General features: G+C 35.3%; 1 protein-coding gene across 19 annotated transcripts in view; it reads right to left on the bottom strand.

Annotated features, from left to right (window-relative positions):
• Nucleotides 1-24,062, bottom strand: part of RALYL (RALY RNA binding protein like) — a 737,315-nt gene that overhangs the window by 59,548 nt on the left and 653,705 nt on the right. For all 19 annotated transcript variants that reach the window (XM_038000334.2, XM_073018172.1, XM_073018179.1 and 16 more), the window contains 2 exons: nt 14,102-14,149; nt 1,944-2,101 (listed from right to left, as the gene is read on the bottom strand). In XM_038000334.2, the coding sequence (XP_037856262.1) occupies nt 1,944-2,101; nt 14,102-14,149 (206 nt within the window). The remainder of the gene's footprint in view (nt 1-1,943; nt 2,102-14,101; nt 14,150-24,062) is intronic.

The following is a 24,062-nucleotide window of genomic DNA, read 5'->3' as shown; positions in this document are numbered from 1 at the left end:
AATTTATCTTTCTACCTATTATCTATATCTTTCCAACGTAACAGAGATACTGTAGGATGCACAATTCCAAAGAATGATTGCTGCAAAAAAGTAAAACACACCACATTTCTTTCAAAGCATCTCTAGTTTGTGTTTAGTAGTCCAATTTTCAGATTTAGCCTTTTCTCAAGACTGTCACATCTTACACACACACACACACACACAAAAGATGAAATTAAACCTCATGTGTGATTTACCATTGGACTTAAGGATAAATTCTTATGTTACATGTTGTGATGGTTACAAACTGTAAAGTCTCTTCACATTATTTCTCCAAGTAGCTGACTTTGGCAATTTGTCTTTCTATAAAAATCCCTTCATTGTTTATTTTTTCCAATGTAAGAAACAAGTCATTGAAATTTTCAACACTTGGAGACTTTTTGAGAGAGAGAAACTTGTGTATACTCCACATTGGGGTGACCTAACCTCCAACGAGTTGCTGCAGAAACTCCTTTTTTTGTTACTAAGACTCAAAAAGGAATTCATATTTATCTATCTACAGAATAGATACATGGATACATAATTACATAGAAATCCGTAAATCTATGAATGTGCTATTGAAGTTATCTTAGGTCCACAAAGTTTGTTGAGTATAACAAACTTTAGCCTTTTCAGAAGCATCAGTACCTTCCTGCATCTTGAACTGCATTTTGTGAAAACAAAGTATTTCAATAGTGATTCTTTCTCAGTATAGTGCTGAAATAAAAGGCAGTATTCTACAGTAGATAGCATATGGGCATAAGAACTAAGAGACCTAGGTTCTAGTTCTGGCTCTACTATATCAATTAGCTATATGACTTTCTGTGTTTACTCATCAATAAAACTGGGATAATAGTATTTCCCTTACTTGTCTTAAATGGTTGGGATGCAGAGTAAATCCAAGTCTCTGCAGTGGCTTATCAAGCTGCATTGGAACTTGCCCTATGTCTAACTCTCTGACCTGATCCCCAGCTAGACTTTCCCTCACTGGCTCAGCTCTGTTGCAGTCACACTGGCTTCCTTATTGTTCCCTGACTATTCAACTTAAGGTCTCCGCACTGACCAATTTTTCTCCACAGAATGCTCTGTCTCTGACAGCTTCAAGCTCACTTTCTCTTTTCCTCACATCCTTTAGGTTTCTACTCAAATGTCACTTCAATCAATGAAATATAGTGTTCCTAACTTTCTCTATGTGTTTATTCTTTTACCTATTGATCAGTTCATTATTTGTTTGCTTTCTGATAAAGGGCAATCTCAAGGAATATGGGAAATTTTGTTATCCTTAGGAATAACAACAAATAAAATTTTTTTCTGAATCACTCCACATAAAAATTTAGCAGTGTGTTTAGTTGGAAAGTTTGTATCGCTGCTTTTTACTAATTAATTTGAAACTATGCAAATATTATTTTACTTTTTACGACATTAAATATATTTTCAGATACATATATCTCATAATAATTTATCACTGTATGGTAAATTATGCTTTTAACATTTCTATAGTTTGCCTCTCTTAATTGCTCAAATATTCAAACCATGAACTAATTTTGTATAATGCTTCTCTGAAAAGACAGTTTATGCACTCCCTTTGGAAGTAAATTGATTTCTTCATTAAAAGCAACATATTATGTTTCAGGACTTTAATATGTCACAAGCTAAGCTGAGAGCACAGTGTTATTTGCTCTGATAAAATACTTTTCAAATTGGTCCTGGGTTTTTGTTAGACATGTTTGTGTTTGTCTCCCCTACTGCAACACAGTATGGTGGAAAGCAGAGACCATTTCTTATCCATTTTATGATTTTCTAATACTTTATACATAGCAGGCCCTTCATAACTATCTGGTTAATTTATTGAATATAGGCATTCATGCAATGATAGTTAACCACCTCCTTCTTTAAGGAGAAATAAAATGAAGGACCTTACTTACATTTAGAGCCTGTTGACCCACTGGCAGTAGATCTCGATCCACCTTTCATGGAAAAGACTCCTTTCCCCCTGCGAGTCGTCGTGACTGCCACTCTGGGACGCTTCAGTGGAATTACTGCACGGGGAGGTGGAGGCACACGCCCGTGGTAATCAAATAACCTTTACAAAACACAAATGGGACTGAGAGTTGGTTTGATACCTGAGAATTCTATCAAATATGTGAAATGATTAACAGAATAGCCCCGTAGAAAATTTCAATAAATGTTTTCTTTCTGCTGCTGTTCTCTAATATTCAGATGCAGGTATTATTTGGCAGATTTAATTTTCACTAAGAAAATAGAATGCTAATATAGTCTATGCTTTCTGGACTTTAGAGTGTGACCTCCAAGAGGAACTCATTTGTAAGGTATGAAAGGACTAGGAGCTTTGCTCCAACAGTAACATGCAATTTGTTGAAATTATGCTGACCTTCATCCCTAAATATACTTCTTTGCTTGATAAAACAGATTTACATTTCTTATGAACAGAAATATTCCTCTTACACGTCAAACACTTATTAGCACATTAGTTTAAAAGAGGAAAGGATCTTGCAGAACGGGAACAAAGAAATAAAATTACTGGTCAAACAATAAACAGCCCAGCAAGATAAAAAAGTAAAACGAGCTTAAAGAAAACAGCTATGAGAGACAGATCAATATGGTGCTTCAGCTCACTCTAAGAATCTTTTCAGTAACAAAAGGCTCCTCTGATTGCAGACAAAAGGAGACAGCTTGAATGACATGGAGCTAGCATGAGGACAAAACTTTGTTGACTGCTTATGGTGGGAAGTATTTATCAAGATATCTTTTAATTATTCTGACCATTTGCTAGATGTGCAAATTGAGACTAGAGATATTTTTATAGTTAGATATTACAAGCATATTTAACAAAATATCATAAAACTTAAAACCTTTGCTGAAAAGTGAAAAATGATATTCACCACAATCAATGAATTTCCATTAAACAAAGTATAAGGGTTAACTCATTTATAAAAATATGTAATTCATAGATTCAGAAGCTTCATATTATTTATACTGCATCCACATATACAACAAATTTTTATATGACAGAACATTTGAGTAACCTAAAAGGTCAATGAAAAAATACTGGGATACATTTACTCATTTTCATGACTATTTTCCAGTGAACCAGACATGTAAGTACATTATTCACTATAAAGAAAATAGCATTATTGACTTAGAATTATAATTGTTACATATTTTATTGTGACAGAATAAAATATTGGATTACATTCTTATAATTACTTTAAAACAGTCAATAAAAACAATCTAATATGGAAGTCAGAAATAAAAAACTAGAATGGGAAGAAAATAAAAAAAAACTTTTATAATAGGTTAATTGATAAAATTACATCTTGTTTATACATACAGATGGAAATGTGATAATCTCTTTTTAGGAAATAATATATGAAATATAATAAAAGTTAAGATAGATTGGTTTCCAAATATTCATTTAGAGACATTTAAAACTATTATACTATGGGGTGGGAGAAGCGCAAAAAGCACTATTAAACCAAATTTAAAGCAAAATTCCTTAGTACTAAGAATATCTCCTACATTAGAGACTTAGGGTATTCAAAAACGATTTAGAACATGCTGGGGAAAAACTAAGAGATATCTGGAAAAGAAAAGAAATGAAATGAGACAGAGTTCAAGAGAGGTGCCATCTTCTGTGAATAAGCAAAGTCCATTAGAGCTGAAGAACAGCTAGCAAAGAACAGGTCATGGATGTCAACACATAATAGTTTACTTCAAAGAGCACAGGCAGGATGAGGCTGAAAAGGGTTATGAATATCATCTATATCACTAGGGGCTTGAGAATCAAAAGGGTCAGCTAGACCTGCCCCTCATTTCAATCACAAAACAAGGTCTACATTAGTTATTTATAAGTTGAATTCACAGAGCACCTTAAGTCAGTGAACCAAAATACAAAGGCACTTTGCATGAGCTATAACACCCAAAACTATTGAGCGAAAAGAAAATATGGCAATTGACTGATCTCTTCTAGAGTAGAAGTTGCTATTTGAAATGAAAGGCAAGCTCTTTTAGCAGGACCATTTCCCTAGGACACCAATGTGCAGTTGTACAGGTTCATTAAACAAGCCAATCTATAAATTGGGTTAAGAAAATCTCTAAAACACAATCAAAATATATAATGATGTAGGAGTTCTATAGTAAAAATACAGGCCAAGTAAAGTTCACTACATTCACTGCTACTTTAATTGCAATGTAATTTAATACTATGTTTATAGGGAAGAAAAATGTTTATCAATATTTCTGTTGCTTCCCCCAGCCAAGGATTACCAAACCTCCAACGGTGGCATGGCCTGATCTTATGCTGAGAAAGAGCCATACTTGCTCACTGTATTTATGATATGCTTTTAGTATGGGGCATACATTTTAGTAATCTACATAGTATATTACTAAACAACTTTCCTTTGGTATAAATTCCTATGGTGAGTGGCCGGTTCTCTGAATATTTTGGTGAACTACTTCAAAGGAAAATGACTAGTTTTCTTTACTCTCTCTTTTGGTTTTTTGAGACAGAGTGTCACTCTGTCACCCAGGCTGGAGTCCAGCGGTGTGATCTTACGACAACCTCTGCCTCCTGGGCTCAAGCAATTCTCCCACCTCAGCCTCCCAAGTAGTTGGGACTACTGCATGCCATTGCGCCCGGCTAAAGTTTTTTGTATTTTTTGTAGAGATAGCATTTTGTCGTATTGCCCAGGCTGCTCTCGAACTCTTGGACTGAAGTGATCTGCTCAACTTGGGCTCCTAAAGTACTGGGATTATAGGCATAAGCCACCAAGCCTGGCTGGATGACTTGCACCAAGGAATCAAATAACGTTTTACCAATTCTTTGGTAAAACTTTGATGGGAAGTTGGACAGCATCAGGACTTAAATATTTTAATGTGATAGGTCATTCACAAAACAAAATTGGGAATGGGTGAGGCAGGAGAATAGGGTCTGGAGGCAGGGAACCTAAGGCTGTTTCATGCTGACTTCCTAGAACTAAACAAAAAGGAAAACCCCACCTTTCCATGCCCAAGTAACAAAAGGACCAGAGGCTACTCCCTTTGCACCCCTCCTCATCCCACCACCTTTTTCTGAATGGCTGATGAAAAATTGAAAGTACCTCTGATTGGTCCCCTTCCACAACCAATCAGGCTGCTCATGGGCAAAGTCTTCATTTGCATAGGGTATACATTTGTAACTTCACTTCAGCCTCTGATTGGTCCCCTTACACAAACAATCAGACTGACCGTAGTCCACTACTTAATATACGTAGGGTGTACTCCAAGCAAACGATGGGGAAACCTGTAGAGGGTATGTAAACCCCAGAAAATTCTGTCACCAGACTCTTGAGCCCTTACGCTCTGTTGGCTCCCACCCTGTGGAGTGTACTTTCTTTTTCCATAAATCTCTGCTTTTGTTACTTCATTCTTTCCTTCCTTTGTTTATGCATTTTGCCCAATTATTTGTTCAAGAACCTGGACATCCTCCACCAGTAACATGGGCTAACATGAGGGCATAATTTTTAATTTTACAACTTTTAATGGAGCTGAAATCTTTCTTAATTTGCATTGGGCACTCTTGAGTTAATTACAAATAAAAGGAAGGAAGACTGGATGTTGTCCTAATGTACAAAAACATAACAAGACAAGGATAGAAAGGGGGGAAGACTTTCTGGGATTGTAAGACGGGATACAGGTGTTCTTCAAAATGCAGAGAGAAGTAGGTGAAAGGCAGGCCAACAAAGGGGTTCTCATCAGAATTCTGTCCACAGTAAATCAAAGAAATTTTGCCTTTATCAAATATTAGATTGGCAAATAGTATTGAGACTAAGGAACTAGTTCATTTAAGATTATAGACTGACAGCAGAAATGGCAATCCAGCAGAATTAAATGGAATCTAAATCTCCAGGCTAGTTAAAAGCTTTAATTTTTTTCCTTCCTCTTGTTTTTCTTGATCCTTACCCTTTTGGAGTTATTTCCTCTCCTTTCCTTTAATAGTCCTTAATTTTCCCTAATATTTCTTGGTCAGGATAATTTTCTCCCAAATACTTACTCATCAAATAGATAATGGTTTCTAATGAAGCCAAACATATAATAATTCTTCTTTCCTCAAGGTCTATTTTACAGTGAAAACTCTAAAACACCTGCTGTCAAGTAATAAATTTTAAAAATTCAGTCCAATTTTAATAAAACCAATTCATGAAGAAAATTTGAGAATTTAATTTCTTCATTTAATAAATGTTTCTATTTTCTAGGTACCTTTTTCTTATTTTGCCTTTTAATGCTTTAAATAATATCAGACATATGTAACTTTATTACCTAGCAAAAGCTAAAAACTGGTAATATTAATTTTAATATTAGTTTATTTGATAAAATAGACATAACTTTTCTCTAGGAAGAATAAGGACATTTGATTTCATCCACTGTTCTTAAATGGTAATTGTTTTTGGACAGAGGCAATTTTAAAACTAAGTGCCTTTTGGACAAAGGCATATTAACACAGCAAATAAACATAATTTTAATTGTCTTTTAAAAATAAAGAGCTTGTTATTAAGCTTTAAAAATAATAAAGTAACATTTTGGAAAAAAAGTACATAAAAAAAACTATAAAACTCTCAGTCTCAGACCTCAGAACAACTACTATAATCCTTTAATCTTTTTTCTATAAGCTTCCATATTTTTCACATAATTGAAAACATAATATATGTACAGTCATGTATTCTAGCTCGTTCTCTTTGGTTTATATTAAAAACATTTATCAGGCCTGTTAAATGGTCTTCTTAATGTTTGTTTTAATGGCTGTGGTGCATTTTCTCAGGTAGATACACCACATTCTAATAAATCATTACCTGATGGCTAAACTTCTGACTTGATACTTACATTTTCCTGTCAACAAACGCGGTTTCAAACACAAGAAAAGAAACTGGAAATGTAATATATGTGTAGTATTTTACTACTGAATATTAAAATTTCATTTTAGATTAGTAGTAACTTTAAACATTTCCTGGTATTTACCTGTTTCTAAATTGCCCTCATGAAAACAATTCTTCCTTTTCCCTACTCATGAATCAAAACTTATAGTTACTAAGTAGTTGATGCTAACAAAAATATTTGGTCTTCCCTAGGGGGCTAAATTTTCTGGGCTGCCCAGAGGCAAAACCTGAGAACAAGTTTAGGGCCATATTCTCACCAGGACCTTTCAGTAGATCTACAAAGACCAATAACAAGCCGGCCAGAGAAGATCTTGCTCCATGTCTTGATTCAACCTCCAGACTTCCTTTTCATTATGCTTCACTTTGACAGATGTCTATAAAACCAAAGTAAGGTGCCTTTTCATTTCTAAGAAGGGATACATTTGAAATCTATACAAATAATTCTTATAGGCTGGTAGTATATCTGTTCCCTGTACTGTTTAAACTACTCAGAATTCACAAACTCTGCCTATAATTTCTACTCTGACTTCAAATAAGTCTTTGGTTACAAGTGAATCAGAAAATAATTTTAAAAGACACACTTCACCCGAGACCAATAAATGAGTAAATTTCATTGCTCTTTTTTGTTATTAAATTTTCCAAGGTTTTCTGTGAAGTTTTCTCCTTGGATCACATGGAAATACTTCTTGAACATGCTTTTAAAAGCAAGTTGATTGCAATCTTGAATGATCTCTTTTGCAATATTTTGATTCTAATATAATCTTTGTAACATTTTGTATACAGCTTTGTGTAATTAAAAAGTTAACAAATTCAAAAGGTTGTTGTGGGGTTATAAGCCACTAAAATGACTTTCTCATTTAAGTCTTATAATTCTGTAAAGTCAGTAGTGTTAAGCCATTTTGTCCATGAAGGAAACTGGCAAAAAAAAAAAAAAAGAGGTGACTTTTCCAAGCTTAACCAGTCAACACATGTGCATCTAGGCCTGAAATTCACATCTTCTAACTCCAAATAATACCATTGGTCAAGTGTACCATGCTGTTATTTTCAAACATTTCAAATGGAATACCATACTACCAGAGGATAATTCAAATTAGCATAACAAAACAGACATTGTTTGTTAATGTTTTCCAATATTCATGAATATATATTGTGCTTTCTAATCAATGATCTGAAACAACTGTAACTTGACTTAGTGTTCTTTCATTAACTGCAAATCTAGTAGCTTCTTGAATCAATTAACACAAAGTCAAAATGGTTCCAGAACTGAACAATGCCTATTTTGGAACATTTAAAATGTATACGTCTTTTTTATAAAGGTGAAACACCGGTGGCATTTGTTTTTTCTCTGTTAATAAAAGTCTGCTTATCACTGGAAATTATAAACTGATCAGTGCTCTTCCTAATGTTATTGAAAAACGAGGTTGGATTTAGACAGCCAACATTGCAGAAGGTAAAAACCTTCCTTAGGGAGATTAAATATAATTTTAGGTATACATCTCCTTTTACTTGACTTGTTAGAGTATAAATACTTATGTTTAATGTATTAACATACAATGTCCTACATTCAGAGTCATACATGGACCTTTAAAAGAAAATGCCATTCAGTGCTGTAAACTATTGGGCAATGCTTTGTGTAAAAGAGAAAGATAAGAATTTAGAATAACCACTCATCTACTCTTTAATGATACTCTTACTGATCTCTGAAACCATGAATAGACAGGTCAATGAATCACAGTAAGGTGAAATATTTTGTAAAGTTTTCTAAGGTAAAACTACCTAAGGGTTGGAAACCCTCAGTCACATTAGAGTCTCCAAACCTGGGAGAAATAGAATGACAATATAATGGGGACATACGTCAGTTATTAAGCTATTGTTTTTTGGTTTCAGACCTACCCTTTGCCACAGATAGGGTTGGAACTCTGAAAACCACACTTCTGGAGGTGAGGGTTAGGGTTAGGGTTGGTTTTGGGAAGCTAGCTCTCTGCTGGGTTCAGCCAATAAAGGACCTAAGAAAGACTGCAGGACTGGAGCAAGACAAAGGGACGTGCTCCTTGTTTTGGTTTTTATTTGTGTTTTGGCTCCTTGCTCTTTTCAGCATTCCCCCAATCTAGTTTCTTCACCCTGACAACAACAATTCATTCCAGTAGCAGCAGCAGAATCCGGTCTGAGTAATTTTGCAACACTTGGAGAACAGCCACTCCACGCTCCCTCAAAGACCCCAGCACCTGTCAACCCATATCCCCATCTCAGAGATTTGGGTGTCAGCACCACAGGTTCTCCCTGTGGACTCAGACACAGCAGCACCACCTGAACAGAATCTCCTATGCATAGTTTCAGCCCTGGTAGGCTCTTTTTCTACAGCAATTTCTGAGATCCCAAATCTTCCTTGGTTTCCCCAGTCCTAGAGGTGGTAGCAGCTTCCTGCAGTTGCTAACTCTAGTATACCATAGTGGTGTCTTTTTGCGTTTTCAGTTCTTCAATACCAAGTTAACGAGTTTCTATATGCAATTATCCCTGTTAAACAAAAGTAGTGGAATTTCTGTTTTTGAGACCTAAACAAGCAGCATGGGGTTAACAGAAACAGCTGAGCGCTCTCTGCAGGTAAGTGTGATCAGCTGCAGCTGGAATGCTTTGGGGAGTAGGAGAGGGAAAACTGGGAAAGCAGAATAATTCAGAGAAGTCCCAAATAAACTACTATGGAAGAAAAACTGACCAACCAGTTTGTTTCTCAGTTTTATAGACACTGCTGTATGAATGTCAATATGAGAAATACATCTACCATTATTGTTTTTTTCTTTTTCTTTCTTTTTTTTTTTTAAAGACAGAATTTCGCTCTGTCGCCCAGGTTGGAGTGCAGTGGCACAATGTTGGCTCACTGAAACCTCTGCCTCCTGGGTTCAAGCAATTCTCCTGCTTCAGCCTCCCGACTAGCTGGGATTACAGGCGCCCACCACCACACCTGGCTAATTTTTGTATTTTTAGTAGAGACAGGGTTTCACCATGTTGGCTAGGCTGGTCTCAAACTCCTGACTGCAGGTGATCCGTCCGCCTCAGCCTCCCAAAGTGCTGGGATCAAGCGTGAGCCACCGCGCCTGGCCCCATTATTGATAATGGTTACTGTTAACTGTTAATACTAGCTAATATTGATTAAGCACTAAAAATATACCAGGCATAATGCTGACCATTATAATATGTTACCTCATTTAACTCTTAGAATGATTTCATGAGTTAGGAATTAATTTCATGCTTACCTACCAGAGGACATAACAGATTTTGTGATATTAACTAAGTTGCCCAAGTTTGCACCTCTACTAAAAAAGAGAGAAAATACACACACACACACACACACACACACACACACACAAATGCAAGAAGACTGTAACTTATGAGAAATGACTGTGGATTAGTAGTGACTCTGTAAGCTATATATCTTGTCCAGCCTCGCCATTCTGTTTTTATTTCATGGTATTCTATGTTTATAGGGAACTCTTGAGTATATCCACTAGTGGCAGATGCTTATGTCTTTCTTAGCCAAGTGCCAAAAATGGAAAACAAACTAATGAGAGCACAGACTGCTCAGTCTGTTAACAATACAACCATACTGATCTACTGCACACTTATATGCCAAACAAATTGTACACAAAACAAATGATTTTGAAAGTTGTTCATACTGAAGCTAAGTTCTTGTATAGTAGAGAGTCACCTGAAAGCGACAGCCTCTCTAATTATTTGACTATTTAAGGCCCTTGTTCTTTGGCAAGTAAGATGGATACATCAATCATCCATCCATCTATCTATCTATCTACCTATCTCTCTCCATCCATCTATCATCTATCTAATCTAATGATTTTATTGAGCTATCATTTCTAAATAAATAAAATGCAAATCCAGGCTTCCTTTTAAAGATGAGAAAACTGAAAACCTGACTTGCCTAAAGTCATAAGGCTAGTTACCATGTCAGAGGCATTCAAACCACAGCGACCCCATCTTGAGTGAGGGCTAAGAAGAAGGAGGCTGGGACTTGCTGGGCTGCATTTCCAGGAGATTAGGTATTCCTAGCTTCTAGAAGTTTATGGTTAAGGGAACAGATTAATAATGTTTACTAAACAGACCCAGGCCCATGAATGTCCTGATATCTCCATATCTTAAGAACAAAAGCGTTCCTAATTTTGCTTTAAAGATAATCATATCGAGTCTTGCAAAATATAGTAATTAGAAAAATTAATCCTTTATCACAAACCTTGTAGTAGAGCACACCTCCCCATGGTTTTTGTTGTTGTTGTTGTTATCCTATGGATAAACAAGCATTGTACCTAGGGCGGGTGCGTTCTTCCTCTTATTTTTTTACTCTGTCTATGGAGTAGCTATAGTTTCACCACCTTTCTTTCTTAATAAACTTGCTTTTGCTTTGCACCGTGGACTCGCCCTGAATTAGTTCTTGCAAGATGCAAGAACCCTCTCTTGGGGTCTGAATTGGGACCCCTTTCCAGTAACAGCCAGAACTTGGGTCTCCTACCATGTTGATAAAACTCCATGTTAGGTGGAAATTCTTTAAATGTGTAAGGAAGTCGCATGATAGAAAATAAAAGATGCTAAAATGGTTTTATATAGACAGAGTATAAGACAATATACTTTATTTGTAGCAAGTGAAAAACAAGCTATAGTATGAAATATCTTTAAACTTATCAAAAACTAACATTTTCAAATAGTGTAAAAACAGTCTAGATATCCTTCCTTAATGGTAAATGGGATTATTTTAATGCTGCCAGATGTTTACATCACATTTAGAACAAGTTATTATAAGCTTCTTAATATTTAAAATAAATATGTTTTATAGAAATTATAAAATGTTTTGAGAAAATCATTCTTAAACATGATTTTTTGTCAGAAAAGGATAACTAATGAAATAAGGTGCTTAATTCAGTAGTGTAAGCATAGCAGCAATGCAGTTACAGTTGTGGGCCTGATTCCCAGGGAGGAATCGGCATAGCTCCATAGGCTGATATTACCCACCCCGTTGTGCATATTCACGTAGTTGGTTATTGAATCTAAATTGGATACCTAGATTATGATCACAGTTCTGTCACTAATTAGCTGGGTGACCTTGGAAAAATGGCTGTGTCTCTAAATCTAAGGAGATGAATTAATAACACGGAGTATCCACTATGTGTATGGTTTATTGATAGTCCCCAAGGATACAAAGATAAGCAAAACTGATAATATGTTACCTCATTAGGTGGGGGGTGGGGGGGAAGGCAGACAGACATGAATCAAACACTGCAGAAAAGAAATATAGCAATATAAATTAGGAGAAGTGTTGTGAAGTAACAGTGCTGGGTGCTGAGAGAGGGGAACAGAGGAACCTAATTTACTCTGTGAGGGATGTTCGTGCTGAGATCTGAAAGATGAGGAGTCAAGTGAACCAGATGGTGGAGGGAGGTATGAGGAGATGGAACAACACAGAGAAAGGATCTGAGGCAGGAAGAACTTCTTGTGGAACTTACAAAGGGCTCTAGAGGCTGGAGCAGAGAGAATAAGACTCTAAAGGATCACAGTTTCTTCCTCTTTAAAACATCCATTGAAAACTTTTTTCTAAGTTTGCATTTTTATACAGTACCTAAGGGTATTTTTGTTGTTTGCATAATACTTATAATTAAAGGCTTAAAATATATTTACCTCATTTTTTTGATCCAATAATCTGTCTATAGTTGATCCTCATCTCTGATATGCATACATTATTACCAATGTATGCATATCAGAGTTACCAATATTAGTCAAATAACACCAGTTCTCCAACAACACAAATTTTAGTTACTACAACATATAAACGGTAAGTAATTTAATAAAGTCCAAACTTTGCTTATAGCTTTTCCACAAATAAATACATAAATAATAAATGCGCATGATAATAACAATGATCACTAATCACATTCCTTGTTTCAAAGTCTGTCAATGATTTTTTTGCTGTTCATTGATTATTCACTTCACTTGATTCAGATCGTTAATTGTAATGCTTCCTTATCTCAGTGATAAAACGTGGCATTTTACAAAATTGAATAATCAAAAGAAAGAATTGATCAACAAAGATGAAAATGCAGCAAGGAATCTAAGAGTGGTAATACTAGAAGTGAAACTCAAATGTAAATGAAATTACAGAAGAAATAGCTCACTACAGGGATGATGATACTTCTCCACTCAAGAGACTATAGGTATGGAGTCAGAGGAACTTAGTAAAGGGAAACTTATCGACATAAGTGAGGAAAGTGGATGTGATGTGATGAAACACATAAAGCTATGAAGGGGAAGTGACCCTGGCAAGAGGATCACACACTGAAAGAACTCTCAGAGATAGTTCACAACACTGATAGAATGTCAAAGCTAATTCAGCTTTAGAAAGGAGTATCCAACAAGGCATAAAACAGATGCCTACTCCATATCCTGTCCTGAGTTAGGAAATGAGAAGGTATGCACTGTTTCCACTCCTTCTGATAAGTGTTCTTTACAAAGAACTAAAACACCTTAATTCTTAATATTTTTATTGTTTTAAATTATAGTATACTAAATAACAATTAGCTTTACTATAGTTTCCTATTAATTTATAAAGAAGAGAATAAAAGTTGTTAATGTTTTGACAAACATGTTTAAGGTCATGAGACAATCCTGTTTCTTCCTCATTGCATGCTTTCATCTTGCATCATCACCTTTATGGCCTCCTATTGTCCTGCGAAGCAGGAACGATCTGTAAATTTTACGGACTCTACCCAATATAGCATTTTCAATGTTTTATTATGTACTTTAGAAGGTTGCAGTTATTTTTCTAAGTTTTCAAACTCGATCTTGAAGGATTCTAAATCAACAAATGACTTGGAAAATGATATTAGTTAATTAAATCTTTAGGATTTTATCTAAATATTAGACACCAAATCTTAGGTTTGAGCACCTCCAAAGTCCTAAAATTCCAAGATCCACTGTACTCAAGTAAGTATAATGAAAATAGAAAAATCTGTATATTTTGTTGGGATTTAGTATTTATTTTTAACTATAAAATATTGTTTTAAATACTATAATCAAGATCACCCATGAATAAAATGTACAAAATGGTTAAAAGATAATTTAAATCATAGGAAAACAAGGATGAAAAATTCACATACCGGTTGTAGAAATCATCTCTGTAGTAATCATAGTCAAAGACATAACCGCTAAAGAGGGAAACAAAAAAATTAGTTGGCATTTGTTTCAATGACATTAATTGTACTATTAACTTACGATGTTATAGCATAAAATTTGTTACTTTTAAAATATTTATTTTTCAATGTAATTATCCAAAGGACCTTCCAAGATAATGTCCAATTTGATATGTCATGCCAAATTATTACATGTTTGACAATGTAGAGATTGATAATGGTTTGTGTGGTTTGGAATGAAGATGAGAACAGGTAGCAAAATAAATACTTTAAAATTTTTAATTAGGTATGAATGAAGACCATAGTTTTTCATCTCGGACAAGATATCATATAGTTGTCCTTTCTTTCTGAGGTAGTATAATTATCCCTTCTTCCTAAGGTATGTACAATGAGGCTACATAATGAACAAAAGGTATTGAAATAAGATAAATGGAAAGGTTTAGTAACCCATTCGTTATAGAAATGACAAACAGAAATGTAGTTCCTTGGAAATTCAGCATTTTTTAATTCTAAAAACTATGGATTCAATACTTTGAACAGAGAAAAATTAGAAAAATAACTGGCTGTCTTACCAACAATACCTTAATATTTTAGTATATTTAAATATGAATTAGTAAATGCATTTCAGTGATAAGAGTATTATGACTAAGCTCCCTAAAGGAATATATTTTAGAAAGTCACCTCCATCCACTTGCCTTGTTGTTTGAATTTATGAAGCACTTTATATGCATTTTAAATACAGTCATCAAAACAACTCTGTTGGACAGCATAACCCGAAGAAACTAAGGTGCAATAGACCTAAGGGACTTGCTCAAATTTGCATTCCTACTAGGTGACATTGCTGAGATTTAAGGGAAAGTTTCCTGATTTCACAAGTGGGGTCATTTTCACAACACCTCGCAACACTCCCCAACCTGGAAGAAGTCTTAATGTGATGATGAATGGAGTAACTGTACCACAGGGGAGTAATTTAAAAAAAAGTTTACTTATTCATTTTCTTTTTATTGTGGCAAAACATACATTACTCCAAATTTACTATCCTAATCATTTTAAAGTTTATGATTCAATGGCATTAAGTACATTCACAAAATTGTGCATTGTCACTATCCATTTCAACAACCTTATCATTAACCTAAACAGAAACTTTGTACTCATTAAACAATAACTTCCCATTCCTGCCTCTCCAGACTCTGTCATTAATACAAATACAAATCATACAATCACAGTCATACAATATTTGTTCTTTTGTGTTTGGCTTATTTTACTTAGCATATTTTCAAAGTTCATCCATGTAGTATGTATCAGAATTTCATTCCTTTTTAAGGATGAACAATATTCCATTAGGGTGAGATATATACATACACACACACACACACACACACACACACACACACATACAGGTGCCCATCTCCCAAGACTTTCCACTAAACTACTAAACAAAGAAATTAGAAAACTCCCAAATTAACAATCTAATACAGTACCTGGAGGAATTAGGAAAACGAGAGCAAATTAACCCCAAAGTTAGCAGAAGAGAAAAAAATTGCCAAAAGTGAAGCCGAACTGAATGAAACCAAGATGCGAAAATCTACACAAAAGATCAATAAAACCAAAAGTTGGCTCTCTAAATAAATAAACAAGATCCACAGACTGTTAACTAGATTAACAAATAAAAAGAGATCTAAACAAGCACAATTAGAGGTGACAAAGATAACATTACAATCAATCCCACAGAAATACAAAAGATCCTCAGAAACTATTATGAAGACCCCTATGTACACAAATAGGAAATCTAGAGAAAATGGATACATTCCTTGAAACACACAACCTCTCATAATTGAACCAGGAAAAAACTGAAAACCTGAACAGATCAATAAAAAGTTCTGAAATGGGATCTGTAATACAAAAACCTATCAACCAATAAAAGCTCATGATCAGTTGTATTCACAGCTGAATTCTACCAGACAAATAAAGAAGAGTTGTTACCAATCCTACTGAAACTGTTCCAAAAAAATCAAGGTGGAGAGACTTCTCTCTAACTCACTCCATGAAGCCAGCATCATCCTAACACCAAAACCTGGCAAAGAAAAATAATACACAAAAATCGGTAGCATATCTATATACCAATAACATTTAAACTGAGAGCCAAATCAAGAGTGCAGTCACATTCATGTTAGTCACAGACAAAAATAAAATATCTAGGAATCAATTTAACCAAGGAGGTGAAAGATCTCTACAGGGAGAACTACAAAACACTGCTCAAAGAAATCACAACATAAAATATAGAAAAACACTTCTTGTTCATGGATTGGAAGAATCAGCATCATTAAAATGACCATGCTACCCCCATGCGATTTACATATGCAATGCTATTCCTATCAAACTACCAATATTGTTTTTTAAAGAACTAGAAGAAACTATTGAAAATTCATAGGGAACAACAACAACAACAAAAGAGCCTGAATAGCCAAAGCAATCCTAAGCAAAAAGAACAAAGCAAGAGGCATCACATTACCCAACTTCAAACTATACTACAAGGCTACAGTAACCAAAAAGCATGGTCCTGGCACAAAAATAGACAATAGACCAACGGAACAGGATAGAGAACCCAGAAATAAAGTCATACACCTACAGCCATCTAATCTTTGAAAAATTCAACAAAACTAAGCAATAAGGAAAGGACTCCCTAGTCAATAGTGCTGTGATACCTGGCTGATATGCAGAAGAATAAAGCTAGATCCTGACCTTTCACCATGCACAAAAATTGATTCAAGATGGGTTGAATTTTTTTTTTTTTTTTTTTTTTTTTTTGAGACAGTCTTTACTCTGTCGCCCAGGCTGGAGTGCAGTGGTGCGATCTTGGCTCTGCCTCCCGGGTTCACGCCATTCTCCTGCCTCAGCCTCCTGAGTAGCTGGGACTACAGGCGTCCACCACCACACCCGGCTAATTTTTTGCATTTTTCAGTAGAGACGGGGTTTCACTGTGTTAGCCAGGATGGTCTCGATCTCCTGACCTTGTGATCCACCTGCCTCGGCCTCCCAAAGAGCTGGGATTACAGGTGTGAGCCACTGCACCTGGCCGATGGATTGAATATTTAAATGTAATACCCCAAAATATGAAAATCTTAGAAGAAAACCTAGGAAATACCCTACATTGATGTTGGCTACGTTTTCAAAAGCAATTGCAACAAAATCAAAAATTGACAAGTAGGACCTAATTAAACTCAAGAACTTCTGCACAGCGAAACTATGAAGGAAGTAAACAGACAGCCTGCAGCCTGGGGGAAAATATTCACAAACTGTGCATCTGACAAAGGTCTAATATCCAGAATCTGTAAGAAACTTAATAAATCATCAAAAAACCAAATAACCCCACTAAAAAGAAGTCAAAAGGCATGAACAGACACTTCTTAAAAGATGACACACAGGCTGACAACAAGCATATGAATAAATGGTCACCATCACTAATCATTAGAGAAATGCAAATCAAAACCGTAATCTCACACCAGTCAGAATGACTTTTGTTAAATCAAAAAACAACAAGTGGAGAGGATGCAAAGAAAAGGGAATGGTTGCTAATTCCAATAAATATATTTGAGTATTTACTGAGTAGCAGAAATAGTGCTAGACGTATTTGATGCATTCAATAGTTATTGATTGAGGGGACAATCATTTTCATAGAATAGAAGATCTCAGTATTTTCAGATGTAACCAAATAAGCTCACAAAGGAAATATGTGACTAAATTGTTTTTATAATTTTTTTCATAGACTCTTTTTTATGCTGTAATCTCAGACAGCAGAATTTAATTGCAAGAAAAAAATTATAAAAGTGTTATTAATATAGATGACAGTAATGATTTCCACTTATATGTCTTATACCTTCAGTAAATCAATGATTGAAAAGCCTTCTGGAAATGTAAAAGTACACAAGAAAAGAAAATTCATTTTTATTTTTTTTTCAGTTGCTGCTTAAATTATCTTGTCCAACCTGTTTATTTTTTGTTCAGTCCTGACTGCTAAGATGTATTTACAAGAACAAGTTATAGCTAAGTATTCTGAATTGTTTGATTCTCAAGTTCCACTACCTGCCATCATAAACTCAATTTTACCTGTCAAAGTTAAAAATAAAACGAAATGCACAAACAGACCTGTCTTGGTAATCATGTCAAGCCTGCTTTTGTCTTAATGGTTTGGGCTTTTAGCAGAAATGTCATGGCAGTAGTTGGCTCAGGTCATAAGCTGTAAAATCAAGCTGGATTTCCAAGAAAGAGAAAGATATTCAAAGAGATTCAAAGATCACACCAGGGCAAGTCTGATTAATGGCAGCTATTGTTTCCCCAGTTTTCCTGCCCCCCTTCTCAGTCCTTTTTTTGTGGGGGAGGGTCTCCTTTTCTCTCTTTCCAGATTCTATTTTTCATAAAAATCCCCTTTTTTCTTTCTGAGTGAACCTCTATTTGAAATCAACTGCCAAAAGATGGCATTGTGAGGAGCCATCCTCGGTTTTTTAAGGTATTTTATGTATCCTAGAAGTGTATTGCCAAGAAGAATTGGTTTTTCAGTTAAGAAAAATTCCTGCCCCATACCCCTTTTCTCTCCCTCATAAACTAAGGGTGGTACTGTGATCCTTATGGGATGATCTATTTTAGAGAACTTTTGCAACTCTCACTTTAATAGTTTAGTATGACAATTTGGTTCTTAGGTAACTGAAAACAAAAATGATAGTAAATTAGATGTTTAGGGCACTGTCTAGGATGAAACTCAACCAAGGAAATGCTGAGGTTTTTGTTGCTTGGAAGCACAACCAGTGGCTTACGGCAGGTATCTGACCTTCTAGAAAAATGAAATGATGGTTTTGAATGTTTAGTGCAAATAAATATTTCGTACTGTTTATTTAAAAATCTGGTACACTTTTATTAATTTTATCCTACTTCTCAGTGTGTCCTTAATCATTCACATTCACATTCTCTCAAAATGTAATGGGGAATCAGAATTGCTAAAGTAATTGCTTAGAGCCATACATCCACACTGTTTCTTTTATTACTGAAGATTAAATGAGGACCAAATAACTTTCCTGAAATTTCATTTGAACTTTTTCATTTATAGAAGAATCACAACTCATTGGGTTTTACAATATATGTAATCAATTTTTATCTAATCCCTTTGAATTCATAAAGCCAGTTTCATATGAGTAGGCTAATACACAAAGTATTTCTTTTTATTTTCCTTCACCAAACTTCATTAAAATATAATCTTAAGAATATTAATAAATTCCCTAGCACAAGTACGAAATATTTTAATGTGTTCTTAACAAACATCTTGCCAATAATAACTACTACTAGAGCCTTCTCAATTGCTATAACTGGCTTCCTATATTAAGTTGAGTAATCAATTATTGAGTTCTTATTTGTAAGTCAGCTGCAATACTAGGAGTTGTGAATAATTATATCAGTAGAACATGACTTCTAACCTCAAGGAATTTCAATCTAAGTATAAGAGATTAGACAAATACACAGATGAAAGTAAGTTGAGACAGAATTTGATAACTCTCAATCAGAAATAAGAACTTCTATGAGAGTTTATAAGCAGGGGAAATAGGATGTGGTGAGTGAGACACAGGGATCAAACATGGCTTCATGAAAGAGCTGGCATTTGAAATGGACCTTGCAAAGAGTAGGGATTTGACAAGTCAATGTTCAAAAGGTAGGTCTTTCTAGATGATCAAGAAACCTGGTGGTAGAAAAATGTGGAACAAGTATGGACAATATGTTTTATGGAGATTATTCTCTCTCTTGGCACAGCTATTCTTCAGAATACCCATGGTTAGTTCTAGAAGTTATGAGTGCAGAAGATATAATGTAAAAATAATGTAGTATATTATTCAGCTAACTGGCTGAATTTCCAAAGCATACTTCCCTGTGGATAAGGTGAAATCAGAAGTATCCTTAGATGTATTTACAGGATCCTGCTTCTAATTCATCATAAAATGTTGGTGTAGGTTTCTAGCTGTCAGAGTATCTAAAGTTAAACAAATTTACAAACTTTGCCAATATAATATTGTGAACAAAAATCTGTTCATTTGACTTTAAGGAATACATATAAATTTGTACATTTACTTTGGTGTATGTCACCAATACATATGCACACATATATACAAAATTCCAAAACAGTGAAATAAGCTACTTAGTCTAAGTTGCATTGATGAAATATTCAATTTATTTTCAAGGACCTTTGTAATGGGGGAGAAGGTGAGGAGAAACCTACTGGGACCTAAATAATTATGATATCTTTTATAGAGTTCCTGGCTACTGGTGAATCAGTACCTGTCACCTGAGGAAGAGAAAATGGCTAAGAAGTTCTAAAGATTAAAATAATCCACCTAACTTAAGAAAGAGTTCTTATGCTTCACTTTCTGTGAGTCAAGTTTACTGTCTCACACGTTTAAAGGATGATTACTTTAATTGATAGAGCAGTGACAATGTATGAAAAGTAAATTTTGGCAATGAGAAAAAGAGGAAGAAAAAAACAATTATTTTTCTTTCTTTTGGCTAGTAACACAGGGTTTCTGATTTTGGAATTATCACTTTGAATGGGGTGCGCTGTTACTTTTCTCTGTACTGTGTCTGTTAGGAAGTGTACTTAAATAAAAATAACAACAGCATAAAAACCTTCAGTTAGTCCCCATGGCTTACAAGGTAACATGCAGACCTCTTCAATACTAAGGATCCTCCAAAATGTAGCTCCTTTCTCTGACATTCTTCCACTATTCATTCAATTACTCTTTTAATCCATCAGCATTTCTCAGCACCTACGCTCTGCCTGGTGCTACTCTGGTACCAAAAAAAAAAAAAAAAAAATCTTGCTCTCAGGCAGAGACGTTCTTGTATCTTGACACAATCTTCTGCATTGGCTCACTTGATGGCTCAACAAAAAGTTTCCTGTTATACTCTTCATCCATCAACATGTGTTGTATATTCTTTCTGCTGGAAGTATGTCCATTCTTTTTTTTTTTTTTTTGAGATGGAGTCTCCCTCTGTCGCCCAGGCTGGAATGCAGTGGCACAATCTTGGCTCACTGCAACCTCCGCTTCCCAGGTTCAAGCGATTCTCCTGCCTCAGCCTCCCAAGTAGCTGGGACTACAGGTGCCCGCCACCACACCTGGCTAATTTTTGTATTTTTAGTAGAGTTGGGGCTTCACGATGTTGGCCAGGTTGGTCTCGAACCCCTGACCTTGTGATCTGCCCGCCTTGGCCTCCCAAAGTGCTGGGATTACAGGTGTGAACCACCACGCCCAGCCTAATATGTCCATTCTTTTTTTTTTTTTTTTTTTTGAGAGGGAGTCTCGCTCTGTCGCCCAGGCTGGAGTGCAGTGGCCGGATCTCAGCTCACTGCAAGCTCCACCAATATGTCCATTCTTAAAGGCCTAACTCAAGCTCCACATCTTCCCACATTATCAAGTTTGTTGAATTAGACTAAATTCCACTTTCCGTGCTATTCTTTGATTATAGCTTATTTGAATTTACATCCAACTCATGCTTGTCAGCTCTCTGCTTCTCTTGCCACTTAGCTAATCTGTATAGATTTATTTTTGTTAGCCTTTCCTGTCACAAGCCAGTGTTTCCCTTCCATTAATCATCCCCATCTCTCTTATTTGAACTTAATCTAATTTATCTGAATTTCTTGACACTGAAGTTTTCAGGGTAAAATATTCCAGGAGGGCTCATGTCAAAATCCTGTAGAGTATGATCGATCTCTTTAACTGTTCAATGTAGTCATTAATGTTCAGGTCTCATTCTTATAGCTTCTTAAACACACTTTCTTCTAAACATATTATATTGTATTTGATTGTTTATGAGTCTATCTCACTAGATCATAAGCTCTGAAAGGCAGGGTGTTTTAGTCACCCAAAGATATATTTTTTAAATCGAGCGTTACCCATCTATGGAACTTTCCACTATAGTATTTACTTTCTGTAGAAAAGTATTTTCATTAGAATTTTTCAAACACCCGAATATTAATATTAGAATATTTAAAGCATTAAAATTGCTATATTGGGTTAGATCTTTCTTCCATCTATCAATTTATTGCTGGTCAGCTCTAAATCTACCCTTTTTTTGAGCTTGCTTTGTAATAATGGAGCTGGACTCTATGAACATTCCTCCTTTGCCTGCTGACACAGTGTTAAAGTTTGGCAGTATAGGGTGCTGGAGTAAAACTGCAAGGCATAGAAGAAGAAGGAGCTTCTTTTTCCAGACTTTTCTTCTTATTCTCTGGCACAGCTACCAGCAGCTTGTCAGAGGCCCAGTGATAACCATGGGCATCTCAGCAGAAGTTTCCTACTCATCACCTCCAGTCCACCAACATCCCCATAGACTTCTCTGACCTTCGGTCAGCTACAAACACATCTTCTCCAGTGAGATTTGAATCTCAGCCCTGGGGAGAGAGACTCTCTTCAACTTTGTTTTTCCCTTGAGTACCCACCCTCAGCCACAGAGGTAGTAGCTGTTCCAAGAACTTTCTATTCCAATATTCTTTTGCAGATCTTGACTGACACAACCCAGTTTAGGCTGGGTTGTATTTCACGTGTTTTGTGTTTTTGTATTCCATGTTTGTTGAGAATAACCATATGTGACATGTAGACAATGAGTATGCTTGTCCATTTACAAGTAAATGTTTTTCATAGTTCGTTGATATTTTTATAATTTAACAATTGAATTAAAATGATTTTTTCAAAGTTTTCCTTCAAGGGTAAATATATCAACTACACAAGCTCTTTATGGTGGAGACTAGCTTTTAAAAATGTTGGAGGATGATGTGAAAACAGATGATAATAATTAATTAAAATAATGTTAACAGTTAACATTTACTGAAGGCTTAGCATTTATCAGCCACTATTCTAAATGCTTTACATATATCAAATTATTTCATTATCTTAAAAATTCTATGAGTTAGTATTAATATTATCTTGACTTTATATATGAGTGAACCAAAGCATCAATATAATCAAAGTTCATAGCATAGACTACCTTGATATTGCTGTAAGAAATTGCTTCCCAGATATTGCTGTAAGAAATACTTGAGTGTTTTTGTCAATTACAATCTCAATATTAAGCCACAAAGATAAGGAAATATTGTTTTTTCCTTTTTTTGAGACGGAGTCTCGCTCTGTCACCCAGGCTGGAGTGCAGTGACGCAATCTCTGCTCACTGCAACCTCCACCTCCCAGGTTCAAGCGATTCTCCTGCCTCAGCCTCCCAAGTAGCTGGGACTACAGGTGTGTGCCACTATACCTGGCTAATTTTTGTATTTTTAGTGGAGACAGGGTTTCACCACGTTAGCCAGGCTGGTCTCAAACTCCTGACCTCAAATGATCCACCCGCCTCGGCCTCCCAAAATGCTGGGATTACAGGCGTGAGCCACCAGGCCTGGACAGATAATGAAATCTTAATTGGCATTAAATGATTTGTAATGTCTATTAAAAAAAAGGGGTAATAATTCTATTGGACTTTCACTTTGGGCCATCACTGGAAATATTTAGTTTAGTATGTGTCAATGCACTTTTAGAATTTTGACCAAGTAGGATACGTATAGATGAAGGAAATTAGGATGGCCAAAAGTCTCAAGACAATGCCCCTGTATAAAAAATGATTGAATTAAATAAGGATAGTTGGGCTATAGAAGACAGTCTTTGGGAAGAAAGGTGCCTAACTGTTTAAATATTTGAAAGGCTGTTGAGTGGAAGAGGAATTGAATTTCTTCATTGTGGCTCCAAAAGGCAGAATGAGTATTAAAGGGCAGTAATTATAAGGAAGACTGTTACTGCTAAATTTAACAAAGAAATAAGATAATTAATACCAAATACCGCAAGCTTCTAGTAGTTTAAACAAAAAACAGAATCGTAAAATGGAAAACACCATGACAAAACATTGTATG

The sequence above is a fragment of the Chlorocebus sabaeus genome, chromosome 8, assembly GCF_047675955.1.
Source record: "Chlorocebus sabaeus isolate Y175 chromosome 8, mChlSab1.0.hap1, whole genome shotgun sequence".
NCBI classification, from domain to species: domain Eukaryota; kingdom Metazoa; phylum Chordata; class Mammalia; order Primates; family Cercopithecidae; genus Chlorocebus; species Chlorocebus sabaeus.
The sequence above is the reverse complement of the archived record's forward strand: the minus strand, read 5'-3'. Positions and strand labels throughout refer to the sequence as shown.